General features: G+C 42.6%; 2 protein-coding genes across 3 annotated transcripts in view; one reads left to right on the top strand and one right to left on the bottom strand.

Moving 5' to 3' along the window:
• Positions 1–589: 589 nt before the first annotated feature.
• klf5b (Kruppel like factor 5b) lies at positions 590–5,400 on the top strand. Its single transcript, XM_076746248.1, has 4 exons — positions 590–1,071; positions 1,874–2,789; positions 2,870–2,929; positions 3,293–5,400. The coding sequence occupies exons 1-4, from the start codon at positions 895–897 to the stop codon at positions 3,469–3,471; spliced, it is 1,332 nt and encodes a 443-aa protein (XP_076602363.1). The 5' UTR covers positions 590–894; the 3' UTR covers positions 3,472–5,400.
• Positions 5,401–6,830: 1,430 nt separating this feature from the next.
• The window catches only part of klf12b (Kruppel like factor 12b), a 40,485-nt gene continuing 23,066 nt past the window's right edge, over positions 6,831–24,249 (bottom strand). For both annotated transcript variants that reach the window (XM_076746247.1, XM_076746246.1), the window contains exons 4-6: positions 22,034–22,169; positions 14,957–15,114; positions 6,831–11,170 (exon numbers count right to left, since the gene is read on the bottom strand). In XM_076746247.1, the coding sequence (XP_076602362.1) occupies positions 10,989–11,170; positions 14,957–15,114; positions 22,034–22,169 (476 nt within the window). In that variant the 3' untranslated portion in view covers positions 6,831–10,988. The remainder of the gene's footprint in view (positions 11,171–14,956; positions 15,115–22,033; positions 22,170–24,249) is intronic.

Raw genomic sequence — 24,249 nt, 5'->3', positions numbered from 1 at the left:
CATGAGAAAAAGTCACATTCTAAATAAGAATATGAACGCAGCTGGTTTATTATAGGGCGAAGTTAAGACAACTGCAGGCAGGTTCAGTGCAGATCATCAGCGTTTCAGTGAAATGCTGAGCTATTTTGATAGAAACATCCACTGCCAGTGTATGTGTGCAGGCTTCACTGCTGGCTCGGGAATGTTGGCATCAAGTATGCAGTCCTGACAGACAGCTGCACTGCAGTGGCGTTTTTAACATGCCAGACCAGGACCCAAGCGTGCTGGAGGCTCTGAGGAAAAGCAGAAAACCAAAAAAAAAAATGATGGGGAAGTTGCGCTAAGCTGATGGGCCGTGGAGACAGGTGAGACAGGGATCACTTTGAAATTGTCCACAGAGGTCAGACACAACTAAATCAACCTTTGTGAAAATAAAGACAGAAATAATCGAATTGATTGTAGTTGTACTTTTCAATGCCTGCTCAGATTACAAGTCAACGTGATCCTGAGCAACACTGCACTGATTCAACCAGCCGACTCACTTTACTCTGAAGTCTGTGACTCAAGCGCTCAACGGCTCGCCACGTTCACCTCCCTCAGCTGCCTCTTTATCCCCACGTGTTTCGTGCTACTTCCACCCTCAGCCATTTCACCTCACCGTACAACCACAGTATTCATTACATTAGGCGTATCCTGATGGCTTGCTTGTCCTGTTTATTTTGTACATGTTCAGCCCCGCCCTGCAGACGCGCCGATTCCACGCAGTTGCGTAATTTGACAAGCGAGCGCAAAATAGGCAGAATGAACGTTTGACAGCTGGCTCTTTGCTCGTACAGATTGCTTTGAAACAAAACACCACCTATGCTTAATTTATTTGTGAAAGACTTCGGATAGTTAGACAGTACCTCTGCTTTTATGGCCGCTGCCGTAAGGAATAATGTTTGGGTCGCTCCGGGGCAGGACGCGCAGTTTCTCCGTAAAACCGCCGCACCAGTGACAGCCGACGGTCTGAGGGGTGAAGATCATGGGCAAGTGCTGTGTAACACGAGGGATGCCAACCCGGGAACGTCTTCTCTTCATGATTACAATTTGGTAGGAGATTGTTTTTCCCTTTTCTTTCTCTTTCTCTTCCTCTGCATCTGCCTCAGAGCATCGCGTTGTTTACTGATACCTGCTGGTTCGCTGCATGTTGCTGATGAGAGCAAAACGGGCTGATTTCGCAGAAAGATGTGAGCCTGATATTGGAGGCCGGCCTGTGTGTTTGTTTGCTCTAAAATTCGCAGTTTACTGTCCCGACACGTGACTGAAATTGGTCTGCACTGATGCTGACATTGACTTGAATCACACGCAGGGCACGGCTGGGATGCGAAGCGTTGCGCCCCGAAACTTGCGAGGAAGAGATGCGTGGCGCTGCAGAGCAACTGGATGTTCTAATTTCGGCCATGTATTTCCAAACAGCTCCGGCCGGAGCGTTTCAGGAGGGCGTCTGCTGCTTGTAAAACGAGGGGGTGCTGGTGGCGTCTCTGGTGTGGCAGTGTGTACACAAGTGCAGGCCCCAAACGCATCCCCAAATGTATTTACAGGAGTCAGTGCTGTTGTTTGTTGTTTTGTCAGTGTAAATGATGCTTCAGTGTCAGAGGAGAATGGTGGGTAGTTTCAGGACATGCACGGAGGTCTTCTTTGGGGATAGGAATTAATATTTTAGAAGAGGAACAACAGTAGAAAACTACTGGGGCGTTCAGGGTCCATGATACATTTAGTGCTGAATGCGCATCTTACTGTGTTTGCACTTTCGACAGATTCACACCAATAACCCAGGTGGGAGCCTGAACCAGATTAACAGGCACAGCTGCACCATGGCTTACCTGAGCATCCCTTCTCTTCTGTCTTTCAGGGTAAATCAGAGATGGACAGCTACCTGTCTCCACAGGATGGCATAAACTCCAAAATGTTGTGCAGGGACGGCGCTCTGATGCTGGAGCCACCCTTCACCGAGGACTTCACTTCCCCTTACAGCGTCAACATGAGCCTGCTCCTTCCTGACGTCACATACCTGCACCCCGGTCTCTGCAGGACTATGAGACAGATCAAAACAGAGCCGTCACACTCTCTGATGCATGCCACCTGTCAGGGCAATGCGGTGCCACCAGCACTCCCAGAATACCCAGGTGTTTTCAGCACAGCCGAAACTGCTGGCGGGAACTTTTACATCAAGCAGGAAATGCCAGATTTCCAGGATGTTCCATTGTTTCAGCTTTTGAACTCTGACTTGGAGCAGCTCGTTCACGGGTCGCAGCTGAGCTCCATCCCCATGGCCCCGTTAAGTCTTCCTATGGGAAACGTCCATGTCAGCCCGGCGCAGAATTGCACCAAACCCACGAGCACCCCTCAGAATGAGTGTTTTCGACATGTAGGCCATCAGCAGAGACCGACCTATTTGCCACCCTCTCCACCAAACTCTGAGCCCTCAAGTCCCGAAAGGGGGAAGGAGCTCCTTCACAATCTGTCCCCACCTCCATCCTACGAAGCCAGCATCGCCTCTAAGTTAACTTTTCAGGCTCATAATCCAATTGATCCAGGGCAGACTTCTGGCATTGCTCCAATCCAAAGCCCAGACCAGAATTCCAATGTTGGATTAGTCCAAAGCCCAGGTCCTGTGCCAGTCCAGCGTGCAACCCTGACACCAGTACACACGGCACCGGGTGTTGGGCCAATGTCCCCAGTGTTGGCCCAGTCGGCTCCATATAAGAACAACAGAAGGAGTAATCCTGATCTGGAGAGACGACGGATTCACCACTGTGATGTCCCAGGTGAGTCTTGTTTCTACCTTTAGGTCATATCCAACTGAGGGGACAGTATTTTGATGTCAATGAGCTTTCTTTTTCTTTAGGGTGCAAGAAAGTATACACCAAGTCTTCTCATTTAAAAGCCCATCTACGGACTCACACAGGTAAAGTGTTTTCGAGTTGCTCTTCATATTTTGGGGTGAAGGTGGTGAGTGCATAAAAATGTACTTGGCATGCAGATGCATTCTGTCTGCTGACAGATCTGGCTCGCATCTCACTGCTGTCAAATCACATAAAGCCTGCAGCTCTCATAAAGGGGGCAGGGAAAAAGACAGGACACACTCTGATTTGTGGCTCGCAGTTGGGGTGCACGTACGAAAAAGTATCCGATTTTCCATCATTCCAAACTCATTTATCAGCAATTTGAGATTTACTGAGGGAAATGCATCCAAACATGTCTTGTCTTTCTGTTTTGTCTGCTTCATTTTGCTTTTATTTTATTTTTTTTCCCATCTTGTCTGCTGAAGGAGAGAAGCCGTACCAGTGCTCCTGGGAGGGATGTGAGTGGCGCTTCGCCCGTTCTGATGAGCTGACTCGCCATTTCAGGAAACACACCGGGGCGAAGCCGTTCCAGTGCGGCGTGTGCAGCCGCTGCTTCTCCCGCTCTGATCACCTGGCGCTGCACATGAAGAGACACCAGAGTTAGAAACCCATGCCTTGCAGATTGTTTTTCAGTAAATGTGGACTTACATATCAGCAAACAAACAAATTAAAAACTGTGGGTCACTCCACTCACTCCCTAGTGGGGATATTATTAGCAGTGCTGGCCCACGAGTAATTTCTTTTATTGTAAAAAGATCAAATACTACTGTTGCCTTATTTTATTTCCACACAGGTGCCCCGATACTGGGGGACATTTGCAAAGGTGTCAGTCAAAAATAATTTGCCAAATGTAATAATGAGATAATATTGAATCTTTTAAAGCCTTTTTTTCATTATTTTATTGCACTGCAAAGTCCATAAACATCTTAAATTGGTTTGTACAGATCACTTCAGCAATGTCATGACAATTATTTAATTAACTTAAACAACAAACTGCCATACTGGAAGTGCTGACGTAGTATTGCTATGAACTGGAAGATCAAAGAATGTGTTGCTTTAGCTAGAAGGTCAAAGGACTGATAGTGTGTGTGAGCGCAATAGAGAAAGTGACAGCAGGTAGCTCCAGTTACGTAAACAAGTGGTGGATTTGTTAAAAGATACAGCAGGAGGGAGGAATATTCGGATGAGCGCTGTTTGCAAGCCGTGTGTGAGTGCAGTGCTTGCAGCATGAGTCTAACACTGCCAGATTTTTACATTACTTTGCCACTGAGGGCAAGTTCACTCACAACAAAATGTGCATTTACTCATAGCACTGAAATGAAAGACAGATAATGGCGCGAGGTATTATAGTAGTCATGTGGACAGCATTATGAATATTCTACATCGATGCCCCTATAGTGTAACATTACAGAAAGTGTTTTTATTTAACTCTAGAAAAGGTTTAACTTATTTTGAACGGCTTGTTGTGTTCCATGTTAACTTCAGCCACACAGCAGCATCTTATTTTGACAGTAAGGAAGGTTGAAGGGAGGAAAAAACAGCAAATTTCAGCAGCAGGTCAGAGTCATTTTCCCTCTCCCAGAAGTGGTTCTGATGGACGGATGGAGCGGAGGTTCATCCGGACTTTGTTTTGGTAGCAAATCATGCGTGTGAGCATTAGGTGTCTATGTCAGGATTACAGCATCGTGTTACTGGTGATTTGTCTGTAGAAGTGGTTTCAAAGTGGCGTCTGTAAGCTGGAGAGTTTTGTCTTCTTTTTAGATTCATGCTGAGCACCTACCAGTCTGAACATCTGTGTAGGCTTTTGCTTTCCTTGACTACCATCCACGTATTCAAACACCTTTTGAAAGTGCCTTTAGCTGCTTTGCTTTTCTTTTTCTTTTTTTTTTTTTTTTTTTTGGATGAATGAGAAACAAAGCTGCCCCGTTGGGACAATGTTCTTTTATCAGGCTCTCTGTTTTGTTGGCTGCCCCTCCTCTATCTCTATTTATGATCAGGTTTCTTTCTAATTTCAGTCCGCTTGAACAAAATTGATTTTTGAAGTCTCCATAATTTGTTAAGATGTATATATTTTGTATCTGCTGTTTGAGGATACAATCCGCTGATTGTTTTGGGGTTTACAAAGATTTTAAACCTTTTTTTTTTAATTGCAGAGACTGTTTATTTTTTATTTGTTTGTCAAAGGATCAAACTATAGAATATGATTATTATTACAGTCTACACTGTCATCACTTCAGAGCAGCTCAGTGGAGTATGTGCCAGTGAATTATTGCAATACTTTGAAAATATACACTGAGTATACACACATATTTGTGTGTACACATATTTATATTGTAACAGGGCGTTACTTTATGTCATAGCTTCATAACATGAAGACGTTGGATAAACTGATCAAATGCGGTACGAAGACCTGTGCGATTGTGGTACAAATACTTTATGTCATAGCTTCATAACATGAAGACATTGGATAAACTGATCAAATGTGGTACGAAGGCCTGTGCGATTGTGGTACAATTAAAAGGATCATGATGAATATTTGTCTTGGAATGTCTGATTTTTAAAAGATTGTCAACACTTAACTTTTGGAGTTTTTCTCTCTATTATCCAAATTTACTCACTCTTAGATTGTTGATGATTACAGTAAAGTTAATCTTAAGTTAATGCATTGGTCCTTTTGTTTTCAGCACAATAGAGGTCTCATACCTCTACAGCATTTTATTATATCCACCACCCACTGGTGGATTAGAAAATCATTAAGGAAATGGAAAATAGATTTCGCTTTGTTATTACTTTTTGCTTTTTGCACAAAAATAACACAGATGTCTTAATGAATTCTAATTGTTTGCAGAGATACAGAATCTGAAGCTGTCAAAATGTTGTGAATAGATTTATAAGGAGCACTGATGGACAACTGCTGACGAGGAAAAAGCAAATATTTAAGTGGAATATTTACAGATTTTTAATTCCAAACTACAAGCTATGCTCTTTCTTCACTCCTCTCAGTGTTTGACCACCTTTGCTTGTTCTTTCTGGTTCTTCATTTGGCTTCAGTGTTTAGTAATTGTTCAGGAGCACACCCATATTGCACTTGTTCTTACAAACAACTCGATGTCACGAAAACAGAAGATTACTTCTTTTGTTTTTTAATTCTTGGAAAAAAGTCATTGGCATGAGTCATAGCAGAAGCGCTGAGAGAAGGTGCCAAGAGAAGCTGTACAAACCAGAAAAGCTGTCTGAGCTTGTCCTGAGAGCCGAGGCACCTCGCTCTGAGGGTTGCTCTAATGTCGCTCTTATTTGCTTTCAGCTTCTTTTCGCTGTACTTTGCCTGTACAGTGGAGCCTCCACAGCACAGGCTCGCGTGAGTAATAAATCACGCATGTGATACACTGCACGGCGAAATGCTTTGTGCAGTGGGAATTGAAGCCTTGCTATTGTGATCATCTGAATCCTTTGCTGGCTGACAGAGACATTCATCCAGATCCTGTTATAATAGAGTACAGTACAGGATGTACTGGGCGTTTTCTTTTATGTGCAACCTGTTCTGCGAAACTGTATTCACTGCATGTTGTGTTAAAACATACCAGGCCTTTAAATACCACTCTGTGCTGGTACTAGATAATAACACAGCAACATATTACACGGAGGTATGCAATGTTTGACTTGGATGGTAAACATATGAGTGAGGATTGTCAGGTATCAAAGAGCTTTTATGTATGTGCTGTTAAACTGAAGCAAGCAGGTGAATCAATGGTTGTCCAAGATCTTCTGCTCTCCTCGTAGAGATCAGATGCGTACAAGCTACTGTACTGTATATCGCCCATAATTTAAAATGCCTTCTCTAATACCAAGATTAGGTTTCCGAATGCCACAGAATGTGAGTACAGTGCTCAGATGTCTAAGTGACATCGAAACCACATACCATCCATCTCAGTCGTAGATAGCAACTAGCTCCATACCAGTGTCTTACATACAAAATGCAACTTTATTAACCTTCATGCCTCCATTCATATTGATATACATGTATATGTTTGAACTTATTTTAATTTCACAGCTCCATCCATATGAAAAATACAGAGAAAAGGCAAAACACTGACTGGATACTTAAACAACTGCTGGAGAAAAGAAAAGTGTAACCGAAAAAAAAAAAAAAAAAAAAAAGGACACCTGTTCTTGAAGTTTTGAAAAATATCAGGATTAAAAATTTCTTTTACAGAGGTGGAATTCCATGAGCAGAATCTCCCTTTTGAAGCGATGCTGAGCAATATCACTTTTTTCTTTTTTTCTTTCTTTTTTTTTTTTTTTTTTTTGAACGGTAAGAATGAAAAGATCTGAATATATTTACACTACACTCACTTTACATAAATACAGGAACAACGATTACTGTACGTAATATCAGCAAACTTGAAACAAAGGCATTGGCTTCACTACTTAAATTTTCAAAACCAGGAACTCAAAATCAGATGTTACACAGAAAGTAAAATAGATATTGAACTGATAGAGAAGTGTAAGATCAGTATTCATTAACAAAGGCATCACTCTACAGCCAGGATCCCAGCCACAGGACGTTTTCCCTGTGAGTAAGACTCCTCATTATCTTCCATGGAGCCACTGCGATGAATTCATGTGATGAAGCTGAAACATCAAGAGGCCTTTGTAACTCAGTTTTGCTCCCCTCAGAGGAAGTGACTTATTGCGAGCAAAGTAACGACGTGAGCTATTAACAGCCTGTGAAAGTGTTATGGAAGGACGCTGCGTTTGACACAATGGCATAAGGCTCAGTGCGAAAAGAAAGTGAAACATTAGAGGTCCGCCTTGCATAACGTTGTCTGTGCTTTTTCCAAAATTCATGGTTTCCCATTTGAAATTTATTAATTTGAGCACACATGTTGAAATCGAAACTCTGCACAGAGCAGCTGATATTACAAGTTTGCAATATGAGGCACTATTCATTATTATTGCATAACTTTGACCCTGGTTACCGTTACAAAATTATGCTTTAAAATGAGGAAAGAGATGCTGAAGGGAAATATAATACACCCTGTCCTGTGGAGACACCGTATTCAAGTCTAATTGAATTCAGCAAAAACTGGTGTATTAAGGCATGCAAAGTCATACACTGAATACGAGAGTACACGTGTTGTTGATATGTGCTTGATCAATATAATTTCTTGTCCAGGTATAGCAAAATAGCAACACAGGGAATCGAGTACCTTGATACGGTCAATGTATATAAATAATTTGTTGATTATAGCAAACACTGGTTCAGCCTTGGGAATAAAAATGATTTGATCATGATCTTATTTAACCACAAACCAAAGAAAGCAAACTGTTATATAACATCACATATGATAATTTACATGATGAACACCATTAGCCCCATTTCACTGTATATCAAATTAGATAAATTACAGTCTCTGAAAAAGACTTTACATGTATAAATGTATTTCCTGCATCTACTAATCAAAAGCCCTATTTTTCCAATGTATATACAGGCTGTAGAACTTTGTAATAAGTTTTATCTTCACTATCACATATATTACAACATTTCAAAAGATCCTTTTTACAGAAGAAAAAGAGTTCTATGCAATGATGAAGTGCCCCTCAATAATAAAATGTCCTCATACATTATATGGATGATAAAATACGACGATGATTATTTGTTTATAAATTGACATCTGACATAAAATAATTTGAAAATCATACGAATAAACAAACAAGGTGCTGATATGCTTTTGCCAAAATGATAATACAACTGGGCATAATGACATGTGCGCAACCAAGGTACATAAATAATGATGACATACATTACCATTCTCCATTACATCAAAGGGGTGTCACATACATTAGGGTGCATGTGTGGAAATGACATCCTGGATTTGGCTACTTTACTGAAAGGGAGGAAGTTCAATGCAAGTGTGCAGGTGTGTTTGTGTGTGTGTGTGTGTGTGTGTGTGTGTGTGTGTGTGTGTGTGTGTGTGTGTGTGTGTATGTGTGGTTTTCAAGGTGCTATTATCAAAAAGGTTGCCTTTTCTTTTTACTGGCTTCAGTCCAATAAATGCATTTAGCAGCACTATCAGATAATATGAGTTGGCCTGATACTCCGAGTTTATGTCTGCAGGTCTTACACAGCATGAGAAGTATTATTAGGACTGTAAAAATATACTTTTTAATTGGATTTCCTGATTGAGGTTAAGTGTTGGTCTCTAAGTGATATCTCTGCCAGTAACTGCATCTAAAATGTAGTTTCACTCTCCATACAAAATTTATCCATGCATGTGTAAACGTACTATGTGTGTATGCATATGCGATTCCTCCATTTGTCAGCGGTTCATATAACCAAATCTCAGGCATATCAGATCATAATCTTGACATATATCTGGTCTGAGGTGAGAACATTTCAAGTGACTGTCTGTATTTTAGACAAATAATATAAAACAAAATAAAAGGAGAGTAACTCACTGACTGAGACACATCAGATTAGAGCCTTGCGCTGGAGCTACAAACCAATCAAAAGAGGGAGTCGTGGTACCGAGTGAGAAGTCGGCCCAGTTATAGAAACTTCTCCCCCGATATTGACATCAGCAAACAGAACAAAGAGGAGGCTGACGTTCCTTCTCACCACTTTGTTCAGTATGTATTGCTCTTCTGTATTGTACATCGGGTACCACACTATCCCTGTAACACTGCAGCCGATGTCAGTTTCAGCTTATGGTCAAGTGCTGCTGTGCAAAACCACAAGGCGAGTTCCTTTCACTGTCAAACCCAGCTGAGAAAGCAGAGCTGAATAATAACAACAGATAGATCGGGACAGAATGAAAGCAAAGTCTGTAAGGTGCCTCTATTTTTTTTTTTTGTTGTTTTTTTTTCACATACTGGATATCTCCTCTGATTGTTTCAAAGTTCACTGTACATGAGGGGTTGTATTTTTCTGAGTCAAACATAAGCAATAAGCAGGCATTAAAAATAAAAGAAGAAGCAAGATTCAATAAAACAAAACGTTGTCATACTGAAAGTATATTTATCCTTTAAGATTGCACTTTACTGATTGCTAATCACAGCACAAAATCCACCAAAGATTTTTTTTTTTTTTTTTAAGAAAACGCTTTCAAGAGGCTCAACATAAAGAATAGCACTGATGAGATTGGGGGTTGTGCGGCCTCGTGAGCGGGCCGTTAGCGGCGTGTTTCCTTGCTGGTGTGATGATATGCGTGTCCAGTTTTCATTGTTTGAAATAAAGCGGTGAGCATCTGAAAACAGTGGCTGTGTGGATGAGGTTGATCCATTCCGGTTGTGGCTATTTGAGTTTATGTCATTTATTGTTTGCTGGCTATGAGAAAGGTGTAAGTCCAGCCCCATGTTAGCTTCTATATGGCATGCCTCGGATAGGACAGCAGGCAAGGGGAACCATCCGTGGTGAAATGGCGTCCTCTGCTGGTCACAAATTAGACTCACAGGGAGGCAACAACACTGCCTGTAACTCCATATAGGCCCAAGTCCTTTCCTGTGGTCCAGTCCGACGTCTCTCTGCTCGCACAGGAAGTCCGTTCCATACAAAGGGGTCGTTCACATTATGAATGCTGGAGAAGCAGCCATTTGAACAATAATGAAAAGAAAGATACCAAAAAAGAGACCGCTGTGGTTGCATTATATATATTTTTTTTGTCCAAATAAAGAGTGCGAGTTCATCTTAAAAATCAAAGTGAAACATTTACAAACAGTGCTGTAAAAGACAGTTCCCTATTATACTCCAAACAATGACAATAACAGATCCTGCCGTCTATTCCTTCCAACCCAAAGAGGATCCAGAAGTGACCCTGTTTTGTGCTCCACAAGCTCTGTGCGCCTCTCCATCTTCCCTCCTCGTGACGGATGAGAGTGTGTGTGTGCTTCAATGCGTGTGTGTGTGTGTGTGTGTGTGTGTGTGTGTGTGTGTGTGTGTGTGTCCAGGCCAGCTGAAAAACATTCATAGGGAGATCCCGCTCCCCCGGCTGCCTGTGTGTGGTGTGTGTGGGTGTGTGTGTGTGTGTGTGTGTGTGTGTGTGTGTGTGTGTGTGTGTGTGTGTGTCTGTTCCATTGATCTCTCTCTCTCTCTCTCTCTCCCTCTCTCTCTCCCCATCTGATTCACACCAGCATGTGTCTCCGTCGGTGCAGGGCCAAGTGGTCAGATCTGGAGAAGCTGCGGTCACAGTCTGCGCACTTGAAGGGCTTCACCCCTGTGTGTTTCCTGTAATGCCTCGTCAGCTCATCGGAGCGGGCAAACTTCCACGTGCAGCCGTCCCAGGTGCATTTGTATGGCTTTTCCCCTGCGGAGGAGAACACAGTGCACGGTCAGAAGCTTGTAGGTCACATGTTCAGCGCTGTCACTTACTCAGCTCGTGGCCATGCTTTGGATTTGATGCTTTATAAATGATGACGTCTCCCAAGAAAGTGGGTAGCTTTCTATGAGGTGATTATAAGAAAAGCCTTTATAGGATATTATTTGGTATGATCATGAGATTCTATAAGGCCAAACATCACAATTGCTTGTACAAAAATGACTTGTTCATGAAAGTTCATGAAGTCAGAATAGACAGAGGGTGTGGTGATGCATTCCAGAGCACCTTCAGGGGTTCAAAGCAGAGAGTGTGTGAAACCTTTTACCCCTTACTATCCATGTTAGGAGATAAAAGTCCTGACTTTACAGCAACCATAAAGCATGCACACATGTGTAGCTGACCATTTTACATGCTCCAGATTTTCTTTTTTGGTTATCACAGTGAACATCAGGTCTGCAGTCATTTTTTGCCAGTGGCACATTATCATTGCATAGTGATAAAGTTAAGGTGCAGACTGATGTGAAAAGTCTGGACTGTTGAAACTTGTTTTCAATAGATTTTCACATTGCTGGAAAATCAATGGATGTCTAGAATGAAAAAAAAATCCTTCAAGTTTCGAAAAATACTCCACACGATTGTGGTAAATGGGCTGAAACATAACACTGGTCCAGTTCTTTAAGGCTCTATGTCACCATTTCCAGCTGCAGTCTGTTGTACTGTTGATGACACTGGACAATAAGTGTGTGCTGTCTGGTGCAGTGACAACATTCTTGGATCAATTTGGTTTACTGTAAACAAACAAACAAACAAACAAACAAACATGCACTAGTCCAGTTCCAGCTCACTGTGGAACAGAACAGGCAATTCTGCAGAGTCCTAAATGAAACCGCACGGTTTAGTACATCCTGTCAACAGCGACAGCGAATGTAAAAAGTAAATACCTCAATATGAACAAGAGCTCAGACACAGTTTTAAAGTTGAGTAATGCTCCTCCTCCTCACAAAGGTCATCATGATGTGACACATCAGCACGTGATCGTGAACGTGCATTCCACTCGGCTGTGACACACGAGTGTGACACATGGTGCGACGGCTGAGTCAGTATCAGAATACACCTTTTACTCAAAGCAGACAATGAGCCATCGGGACAGCCTCGCAGCAGTCATAAGCACGGCGTCGCTCCATTTTGATTAAAGAGAGAGACACGATGTTCATGACAGGGTGAGTGGTTGTGACAAACTGAGATGATCGCTCTTCACATGATATATAATGCATTATTAAATATGTTCAGCAGCTCTTATAAAGCACTACACATGTGTTTCAATGCATTTTGTATATACAGTCGTCCTCAAAATTATTCATACCCTTGCTAATTCTTGTGATTTTTTAATTTAGTGACGAAATATTACATTTTTTTTTAGTTTGTGTATCAGTTATATGTGAACAACAATTGAACGAATGACAACAATATAAAATTTAAGAAAATATTCATTTCAGGGGTATTTTATTGATGGATTCCCAAAAAATGCCATGTTCAATATTATTCATACCCCTGACAATATTTCAACAAAAATGTACCAAATGTGGTAATCTTTGTCAAGTAGTTACTTTAAGGTGTCACAATGGAATAAAACCCTTTAACATTGTTGACCAAATGTTAAACACTGATTTAAAAACAAAAAAAACCCATCCTTCCAGAAGAGTATAAATAGGGGAAAAGTGCTCAGGTCATTCTCAATTTCTGGTCATCATGGTCAAGAAGAAGGAGCTCAGCGAGGACCTACGTCACCGTCTTGTATGTGCCTACAGTGAAGGAAAGGGTTATAAGGCCATTTCCAAGCAGTATGATGTCCCTGTGTCAACCATCCAGAGCATCATCAACAAGCACAAGAGGTTCAACACTGTTAAAAACCTCAGTGGGCGTGGCAGAAAGCGTAAGGTGTCCTCTAAACTTGCCAGGAAAATCTGCCGAGAGGTCAACAACAACCCACAGACCACAACCAAGGCCCTAATTGAAATGCTTGACCAGGCAGGGACACAGGTGTCACGGTCCACCATCGAGCGAGTTTTGCACAGAGGAGGTCTCCATGGACGTACACCTCGGAAGACGCCATTGCTCAGGAAGAAGCATCTGGAAGCTCGCCTGGCCTTTTCTAGACGTCATCTGAAGCAAGATCCCAGCTTTTGGTCAACCATCCTGTGGTCTGACGAGACAAAGTTGGAGTTATTTGGCCATATGGATACTCAGTATGTCTGGAGAAAGAAAGGAGAAGCCTACAGACCGAAGAACACTGTGCCCACTGTCAAGTATGGTGGTGGGAACATAATGCTATGGGGATGTTTCTCCTCCAGTGGCACAGGGAATCTCGTCAAGGTCCAAGGAACCATGAAAAAGGAGGATTACATCAGGATCCTTGATGAAAATGTGAAGGAATCTGCTGAGAAACTCCAGCTTGGCCACAACTGGACGTTCCAGCAAGACAATGATCCTAAACACACTGCCAAGGTAGTGAAGAAATGGTTCAAAGACAATGATGTCAACGTCCTAGAATGGCCAAGTCAAAGTCCTGACCTGAACCCCATTGAAAACTTGTGGCATCACTTGAAGACCAGAGTGATGGCTAGGAAACCGACCAATCTGACCCAGCTTGAGGCTTTCGCCAAGGAAGAGTGGGCCAACATCCCACAGGAGACATGCAGGAAGCTTGTGGACACGTACAAGAATTGTCTAGAAGCAGTCATAAAGAACAAAGGCTATGCGATTGACTATTAAAGAAAGACAAAGGACGAGGGTATGAATAAATATGAACATGGCATTTTTTGGGAATCCATCAATAAAATACCTCTGAAATAAAGATTTTTTTGAATTTTGTATTGTTGTCATTCTTTCAATTGTTGGTCACTTATAACTGGTGCACAAACTTGAAAAATTGCATTCATTTCATCACTAAATTAAAAAATCACAAGAATTAGCAAGGGTATGAATAATTTTGAGGACGACTGTATATGCAATGCATAACACATACAGACTTAACAGAAAATGTGCCAAATGTCATCCTCTTTATGTTTGACTGAGCAATAATAATACTGATCCTCGGACTGACAGGCATAATTTCTTAAGCGCTCCTTACAGATAATGTAAACTGAGAGAAACTGGAGGTGTTCACAGCTCAGTGTCAGAATAAGATTAAGAGAGCTCAAACAACTTTAATGGGTTTGTCATGGTCATGGTCACAGTTCTGAGGCCAGCCTTATGGACGCTTTATGAATATCTTGGACTTCTGTTAGCTTTGTGCCTATTTTGATGGAGGTCTTGCCAGTCTTCCAAGACCGGCCTTTGTCCTCCACTCAAGCTACATGAAGAGTTTGTCAGTTTGGTCCAGCTGAAACCAGTATGTGAAGGTGTCTGCATAAGTCTGTGCACAGGTGTTGATTAAAAGGACGTGGAAAGATGCAGAACATTTACAGCAGGTTTACATCGACCTATTTGCTTTATTTATTTCCACAATTAAAATGAATTATGTGCATTCATCGTCTTTTTCTTCTTTTGTGGTTTGTTACTCTAATTGCTTTGGTCTCAGTCTAAATTTGGCATTAATGTTTGACCTGTTCCAGATCAGTTACCCAAGGTACATATTTGCAAGGCCCTGGCACTGAGTAACACAAATAAGTTTGTGACTTTCTGACCATGGAAATGTTATTATTGTGGTACAACTTGAGCAGACAAGCTCATAAACTAAAACCACAGCATGTCATCACACCCAGGCCTACTGACCTGTATGCGTCCTCCGGTGTGCTTTTAAATGGGAGCTTTTGGTGTACACCTTATTGCAGCCGTCAAAGTCACATCTGTGGATTCTTCTCTTTTTGGAATCTGGTGACTCTGACCTCCGTGGGCGCCGTATGCTGTCAATACTGAACGGGGACATGGAACTGCAAAAGAGAACGAAAAATCAACATAAAAAGGATTATTAGAGTGTGGAGATGACTTTGCACACTAAGTCTAAGCAGGTTTTCAGTAAAAATGTCTTGAATGTGCTGTTGATGGGCACTATTCTCACATACTGCTAAGCACAAATGAGACTGAGGAGCTGCACACAGCTGCAAAACATGAAAGTGGAAACAGCTCAGAAAAATGATTTTGGTCTCTTTGTGAAGTTTAGCTCTTTACAGTAGTTTAGGAAAATAAAGCTGACTGAAGCATATTGCAACATTTCTGATTCATTTCTGTGATACAATGCAGCAAAACCCATGCTCCGACACATTTTATTGTGATGGAATCTTGATTTAAGGAAAACATAAAAACCACTAAAAAGACAATATTGATGCGTGTTGTAATGCAGCTGCATTTAGTAATTTTTATGTTGTTGTGTCATGGCATAAGAGTCGATCCTGAGATGTGTGTGAAGCTGCATTCGTGTATTTTGGATGTCAGATTTGTCGTTGTGCTGAGCTGCATGTTGCCATGTGGTGCAATAATTGCATCATCAGTCAAGTGTGTTAACTTCCTGTATACAGTAGGTAAAAACTGCAAAAACAGGATACTTTAACGCTTAGAGTTGAATGCGTACAATTACCATGTAAAGTAGTGTTGCATTATCTCTGCCAGCAGGTGGCAGTGCAACACTGCTGTCCAGTAACTCTAAGGGAGTAGATGAGGTAAGCAGGCTGGTATTCTTATTGCTCCGATACCTTCATCAATCAAAGGTGGAGGGATGGAGGAGTTTTATATTTTAATGTTGTTCAACGAGGTTAACGACTCCTGAGTTATTTCTGTCGTCAATAAATTGTGGCATGACATTTCCTCTCCAATAACTAGTCAATATCACTGCTGATTATATAATTTGTCACTTCTAACAGTGAAACCCTGCAGCAAAGTGTGCGTGTGCTTTTGCATGCAAAGCTTGTAAATGTGTGTGTGTATTTGCAGTGTGGTGGTATATCATATCTGAGGTAAATCTAAAAGTCCTCACGAAGCAGGTAGGAAAAAAAAAAAGAAAGAAGGTAGATTTGTGGTACATGGTCTGTACCTCATGTCGACTGTGAAACAGCGAGCACCTCTCACACAGCAATAAATGCATGACTGCCGCGCACACAATACGAAGGGGCAAGAAAAGAAAAGGATATAGCTGAGACAGAAAACAAGAACATCTCTGTTTACAAGAGGGGAGGAGTAAGATCTGTGGGATATATTTAACTGTCAGCAGTGGTGGAGCGCACTTGCTCTTCTTTCAGGTCTAAGAGTCTCTGCTGTGGATACTGAGAAGCAGGTACTGTAAGAGAGGGCGAAGGGGGTAAAGGGGGGAGGAGGGAGAGCACGAAAGGAACAGCTTCGGTCGTGTTAGAGGGATTTGAGAAGAGGAGCAGGGGCTGCCAGACGGGCCCTCCAGTGAACTGTCTCCACCGCACACAACCTACTTCCTGTCTCTGTGTGTTTCACAGAAGCACGAGTTGTCAAATGCAGACTCAGATATACTCATGCAATGCAACACACACACACACACACACACACACACACATGCATAGGCTCCACAAATAAACAGAGATATAGAAAAACACATACACATACAGATCACCTGTTGCTCTTGGCTTACTGCCAATCTGAAGCTGTACAGGAAATGAGCACACGGGTCAGATATGAAGTGGACTCCAACTCCTCTCACTCTCTCTCTCTCTCTCTCTCTCTCTCTCTCTCTCTCTCTCTCTCCCTCCCTCTCATTTCTCTCTCTCTCTCTCTGCCACTTCTCACTCTCTCACTTTTCAGAAAATATCACACTGCAACGTGATATCAAAACTGAACATTTAGACAAAGAAGTGTATTCATGAGGAAAACAGTTTTCATTAGACATGATTGATGAGATTATCAAGACCTTTTAATAATCTAATCTAAACTGTAGGGGGGTGTGTGTGTGTGTGTGTGTGTGTGTCCAGTGTAGTGAAGAGGAGAGGCAGGATTAACAGTGGAAACACTCTGAGCTCAGACATCTAGCAGATGAGGCGGATGTTTACATTCTGACTTCATCCATGAAGTGACTCCATGATTATGATATAATTTAGGAAGGTCTGACTACAACAGCTTCGAAAACAAAGACGGAACGACGACTCCTTTCTCATAAGAAATTAATTCATTCAATGTGCCACAACTGCTTCTCCGCTGCTGGTGATAACTCTGCGGTCGCCACTGCTCCGCTTCAAGAGCTCAGCGACAGATTTCTAGGTTTAATCCGTTTTGAACAGTAGAGTTCGTAGAAATTTCACTGTGCGAGACGTGCTGTTGGTCAGAGATCGTCCATCCTCACAGATAAACAGATGTCACCAGCGCTCACCAGCCAAACAAAGGTACACAAACCATGTGAGCCGGATCAGAATCCGTAGGGTGTTTAATTTCTGCCACTGGGGGTCTCTCAATCAAAACGATGACAAAAGACCTAGCTTGAGGATGTCCTGAAGTAGCGTGGGATCATGGGAGTTGTTGTCTTTGCTGGTAAACAGCCAATGTATCAGACGCGATTCGAGTGGAAAGGTTTATGGACAAGGTAAGGTATAAAAGCTTTACGTCACTGAAGTCTCTGAAGTTTCTCCCGTGTTGCCGTTGAAGACCACCAAACGAAACGCCCGGCTACCTTGAATAAAATTATTTCTTTGGGTTTGAACATTGTTGGAAATATTTGCGATGATATAAGTGACACAACTCAAAACATATAACACAGATTTAGTCGTTTTAAGACATTTTAATGTGGAAATGTTAACTATGATGCTGAATGATGGATAAAAGAGGATAAAAGACAGAAATGTAGCAATAAAATCAATGACATTGAACTCAGCTGATCAATCAGCCAGTCAACTGACAGAAAACTGACAAACTACAGTGACAATCTGTTCATCGTTTCAGTCATTTGTGAAGAAAAAAAAAGCCAAACATTTGCCGGTTTCATGTTTAACAATGTGAGAATGTTCTTCTTTCCTCTGTTTTAGATCAGTGTAAACTGAAAATCTGGGTTTTCAATTGTTGGTCGGACGAATTTGATATTTAGGGACATCACTCTCAGCTCTGAGATGGACATTTTTCACTATTTCCCAACACAGTAAGCCTAAATGATTAATCATAAAGATTCGGATTAAGATTGTTATAAAGAAACAGTTATCAGTTAATTGCTAATGAATATAATGCTTAATTGCAGCCCTAAATGCAATCGGAAATTTCAAGCTTTTCCACATCATGTAAAAAAACAAACAAACTCATAACTCATCTTGTTTTAACTGCAGTTGAAGGATTTTCATGCTTGTCTGTGGGCTGAGAAGACTTCACCACTGCTCATCCATTCTGCTTCGCTTCTCTGAGATGCTACTAGCTGTGTGTAGCCGCTATTTATATCAGCAGGCTTACTGTATGTGTAAATCCATAGCAAATGATCACTGTGCTCACACTTCTGGTGCACTTAAACCAGCAAAATCAGAGATGTCCATCCAGACACGGGCTGGTCCAAAAAGGAACATCAGCAGAAAACATTAAACGCAAATCTTTGATTCCACATCTCTGGCTATATGTATCCTTGCTGTTTTGTGAGAATCAATTTGTTGTGTTTTCTCATGTGAGCCCAGGAGCAAACTCACGCTGCCTTGAACTCTGTGTCACCGCGGCATCATAGCTGTGTGAATGTGTCTGTTTGTGTCTCCCAGAGCAGCGCGGAGAAATAGGAAGTACAGCTGAGAACGATTTCAAACAGAACTGACCTCTGTTTTGGTTCCTTTGTTCCCCTCCTTCTATTCCCCTCTCTTTACCCGCTGCTCTACACAAGTACGACCGCCAGACAGAGGAGAAGAGAACCGGGGACGGGGTGTGTGTATGTGCGTCACCTGTAACAGGCGTTTCCCACAATGCAAACACAGTGCACATTTATCTAACTTCTCAGAGGAAACAAGGTCATAACAACAGTTACACAGTTCTCAAACAGGCCTGCAGTAATAGTGGATTTACCAAGAAAACAGGAAATGCAGTGTGTGTGTGTGCGTGTGTGTGTGTGTGTGCACTGGAAGACTGCCCACTGGGCATTCCTGTACCTGTCCGAGGATACTACCCCTTGCCTCACCCCCCTCTCCTCCCTCCACCTGCTCTGCTTCGTGGCCTCCAGGTCCTTGGGGACCAGCCAGACTTCAGCAGAGCCAACCTTTGCAATGCAAGCCCCTAAACCCCAACACACACACACACACACACACACACACACACACACACACACACACACACACCTCCTCTCCCTCTCCTCTCTCTCCAACTGTCTTCCTCTCTTTCACTCGTGCTCTCCCACAATAGCCTATCCACCCGTCCCCAGGGAAACGCATGAATATGGAGGAGTCTGCCCAAGAAGCACATGACACACACACACACACACACACACACACACACACACACACTCTCTCTCTCTCTCTCTGTCTCTCTCTCTCTCTCTCTCTCTCTCTCTCTCTCTCTCTCTCTCTCTCTCTCTCTCACTCTCTCACTCACTCTCTCCTTTCACTCATTTATTTATATATAGATACCTGAATTGGGAGCTGCAGGCACTCCCATCCTCCGCCCTTACACTTCTCTGATACACTCTTTATGACTGCTTGTGTAAATGTGGCCACTAAATTACATAAAGCAGTTCTGTCTATACTCACACTGCAGCCGTTCAAATGAAAAGAAAAGAAGTACAGCAACACAATGGCCTGATATATTTCAAAGAAGTGCTGTCGGCTTCTGTTGCAGTGCAGATGTCCACAGAGCGCATGTGTTGTGTCAATACAGAATGCACATTCTCCGTCTATGTGGCCAAACCGGCGTGTAACTCAAGAAGACTACAGACTGCTTTGTTTTTCACAGACAAACATGCAAGTCTGTGTTCCTGTTGACAATGGCTGACCTCCTTCTGGAACCAGCTGTTCCGTCCACTGTGCAGAAACACGTGCATGCATACAGTACAAACACACATACACCGGAGGATTAATACTCACAGACGTGCATGCATACTTTTTCACGCGCACACTCACATACACAGCGCGCAAGCAGGAGCACAGTTTCCACACAGTACAGTCTGCACTTTGCACACAGAGAAGTGAGTGTGTGGGCAGGCCCTGGCAGGGCATTGCTAAGCCCGGCTGGGAAAGCTTGGGCAGTGAAAGGTTGGGTCCTGCCAACCCCTGTTCTCCTCTGACCACCCGGAGCCCACGTGTGGCACTCAGGGGCACGCCTGTCCCTTTCAATAACCTGCACAGAAACCTGAGTCCTGCAGTGTGTGTGTGTGCGTGTTTGTGTGTCTTCCCTGAAACATCCACTACTACCACTGAACAAGCACAGTCAGTGAACTGGTTTCGACCACCATGTGTTGCACAGTGCCACCACAATAATTTGTTTAGTTCTGATACTGTAGATATTGACGCAGCCAGAAATGCACAAGCAAACAATGCAATGTCTTGTACACAACGTAAGCCCCGTAAGCTGAACTGGACTCGTTACCACCGAAACACAGCCAGTTGGGGCCGGCCTGCCGTCAGCGTCGGCCTTGTTAATGTTGCTACATCATTAGCAGGATTCTCACAGAGTCCCGGAATACTTTCCTTACAGTTAGTCTAAATAAAAGTCCTATGGGCATTAACTTGAGTCTGGCCAGGCGGCTAGTCATGACTGTTCTGGGTTTATGGGCGGCAGAGGGAGGAGGGCAGGGCCGAGCCAAATGTTTCTCTGCGTCTGATTTCCTGTTTCTGATCAGGATACTGTAAGCTGTCATCCACTGGAGAGGGAAGTCTTTTCATTCAACACAGATGGACTGGCACCACAGGAGTTGCGATGTCTGCAGGCCGAACAGGGCATAAAGTATGTCTGAGCCATACGCAGTCAGGCATATAGCTGCATCCCCACACTGGTGCATCCAAATGTGCAAGAGCAGTTACAAAAGCCCACAGATATGCACAATGCTTGGTTTTAAAGGGGGTTTACATGTAAATGATGACTTCATCCAGGGTGACTAACAATGAGCAATGTCAGGGAAAATGTAAAAGTGGTTAATGACATACTTTTTGAAGGAAACTGCTACGTTTAGCTGTTTGTGCTCATTAAGCTGGTGCCATAAAAATAATTAATAAATAAGATGTTAGGCCAAAGCATGCACCCCTATTGCACACAGCAGACATGTGAGACTTTAAATTGAGGCATAAGTGACTGCTAACAGCCGAGACTGGAGAGGACTGCATCTTCAAAATAAAAGCCCGTGATAGAGATCCACATACACAAATACTCTAAAATGTTCTAAGAATATTTTTTCGAAATAACTTCAACATTTCTGAAACTGTTTTTTTTTTTTAGAGCTGGAATAATAGCTGATTAATCGATTAGTTGTGAACTATTAAATTAATTACAACTAACAACTATAACTTTAACTAAAATAAATGATCTACAGATTGATCGATAATGACAATAACTGTTATTTGAAGCCCTAGTTTCTATAAGCAATGACATTTTACACTCCCTTCATGTTTTTTTTTTTTCAATTTGGTTGGTGAGTAAGTACAAGGTGTGATAAAGCATTTACTTTAAGAAACAGAAGAGAAGGAAAGCTATTTTTACACAAAACACCTTTCTCCAACACTAAGAATATTACAATGGTGGAACAAATTGAAACTCCAATATGACCCCATTTAACAGCAGGCAACAGTGAGAGGTGTGAGGATCACGACTGTACCTCCCAGACATCGTGCAGTGACATGACAGCACAGGAATAACAGCTTAAGACAGGTGAGCTGTTGGGGTCAGTAGAGGAGGAAAAGTCAGTGTAGAGATTCAACATTTCCCTCACACGTGTGCACAGATCATGATACTCACTCTTGTACGGCGCGGGCTATAGACAGCGCAGTGGAGCCGGTCTCATTAACACTGTCCAAGGTCACGTTTGGCAGGTCGTCGTCATCGCTGTCACTTTTGATCTGCCTTGGCGACAGGCCGTTGGGGTCCGTGTGTGCTGTCAGGATGGGACGCAGACACAGGAGTCAGTGGAAACATTTGTGCATTTGAGTGTGTGTGTTTGTGTGTGTGTATTACTCATGTTGTCGGGACTCGCCTGCAAAACCCAATTCCTTATAGTGTAAATCATTAAGGGTTAAGACTTGGCTTAAAATTAGGGTTAAGGTTGAGGTTCGGCAAGTGGTGGTTGTGGTTATTTTAGGGGAAGCCCAGAAAATGAATGCAAGTCTGTGAATTGTCCCCAAAAGTGACACCAACTGTGTAGGTGTGCGTGTTTGTGTGTGTGTGTGTGAACATCAAATATGTCCAAGTTAAAAGTATGTGTGCATGCATGAGTGCGACTCAGCTGAGAACTCTGCTCTCTGTTCGCCTACATGTGCAACTGACAGAGAATCATATTCATGATAATGACAAAACATAAAAGGCCTGAAGACAACACAAAAGTCTGATTCCATCCATTCGCTGCTGTGTTCTTTTCACAGAACATCCTGATAACCAGCAAGCTAGCTTTGTCCCTTCTTTGATTCTTTTATTTTGCACAGTAACGAAGAGAGAGAGAGAGAAAAAAACATGTCGAACATTTGACTGGCCAGCGTGCTATTAACCATGACCCTCTGAGCCAATGAGCGCAGCTGCAAGACAAAGTTACATCCATTCCAACAGTTGTGACAACTTCTCCCCTGAACAACTCATTGGATATATTGCCAGAGCCTGCAGCCATTCTGTCATCTCTGTCTCCATGGACACAGGCTGCGTACATCCTGGATAACTCAAGAGTTGAATGTGAAAAAATAAAGAAAGACATAAAAACCTGCAAGAGACCACTTGTCGTAGAAAAGTTGCTGGAAATCCACTCAATTAAACACTGATTAAGTTGCATCGTAATTTAGAAAAAATACAGAAGAATACAGAACTTGGAAAATGCACAATGAAGATATTACAATAACTAATATCTAATTCTGAGGATGTAATTAGAACAAACATCAAACATACTGGGATATATTTTCCACTGAATTCTGCAACATCCAGCTACTGTAAGCCTGGTGCTTTTACAAGCTATCAGGACTTCACCCCTCTGCCCTCCCAGCCGAGACTGTGGCCATAATGGCCCATAATAAGGGTCTAGAGTTAGGAGCAGACATGGTGTTATTACTGGAGGGGTGGGGGTGGCGGGGGGTGGGCTGCAGAAATAATACTGTAACTCTGTTGGAGCTTTTGCTTTTAAAGGTTTCTAACTGTTGATGTAGACTAAGACATGCAGAGTGGTCACCAGCTCGCCTACCCTATGGAAAACCTGTAATTAGATCGAAATGCATCGTGTGCTGGAAAGGGGTATTTTGAGCGAGGGACACAAAGGAGGAGTGGTGGAGAGGTGGGCAGAGCACCGGATTTCTTTCTTTCTCTCCTGTTGTTTCCAGTCAAGCCCTGTTTCCATGGCAACCTCCTGCTGGAGACAGGGAGACAGCAGTGAAAGGAAGGGTACCCGCCCTCTCTTAAAGAGGATGGCCAACCTGTGTGTGTGTGTGTGTGTGCATGAGGGTGAGTGGAAGTGTGTGTGCATGTGAGTGTTTTTGTATCTCTGTTGAGAGCTTCAGTATGACTGAGACTTGCATCATTGCACGTGGTTGTTGGGTTTGCATCAAGTCAAACGAGGTAAAAGTGGGCTGTTGACCCGCACGTTAAACTTCATATGGGTGTTTTGCAGAAATCACCAGATAGTGACATCTGAGAGGGAAAACTGCAAACACAAATATGATATCTTGTAGCACTTATTTCAATTAACTACGACTGTGGGAATTTTTATGCAAATCTTCTCATTAAGTGCAACAAATAGCTAAATGTTCTGTTTGTCTGCTGGTTGGTGTCTCATTAAAAGTGACTGTGTGCACCACACCCGACATCAAAACACTCATTCAGCTCATTTCCTTTGTGTTGGGTGCCTTCAGAGTTGGGCAGAGCTGATGTTGGACCGATGTGTATATGTGCGTGCGCGTGTTTGCGTAAGTGCCACCCATCTTCAATATCCATCCACACCCTCTTATGCAAGTCTTGTTTTTCCTGTCCTTCCTCCTTTCCTC

Source organism: Chaetodon auriga, chromosome 13, assembly GCF_051107435.1.
Source record: "Chaetodon auriga isolate fChaAug3 chromosome 13, fChaAug3.hap1, whole genome shotgun sequence".
Lineage (NCBI taxonomy): Eukaryota > Metazoa > Chordata > Actinopteri > Chaetodontiformes > Chaetodontidae > Chaetodon > Chaetodon auriga.
This window is presented reverse-complemented; position numbering and strand designations above follow the sequence as displayed.

Bases quoted from the DNA above. Each gene is read 5' to 3' on its own strand.
- klf5b (XM_076746248.1), top strand. From the start codon at position 895: ATGGCCGCTGCCGTAAGGAATAATGTTTGGGTCGCTCCGGGGCAGGAC. The intron at 2,790-2,869 runs GTGAGTCTTGTT...CTTTTTCTTTAG, and splicing joins TCACCACTGTGATGTCCCAG to GGTGCAAGAAAGTATACACC. The intron at 2,930-3,292 runs GTAAAGTGTTTT...TGTCTGCTGAAG, and splicing joins CCATCTACGGACTCACACAG to GAGAGAAGCCGTACCAGTGC.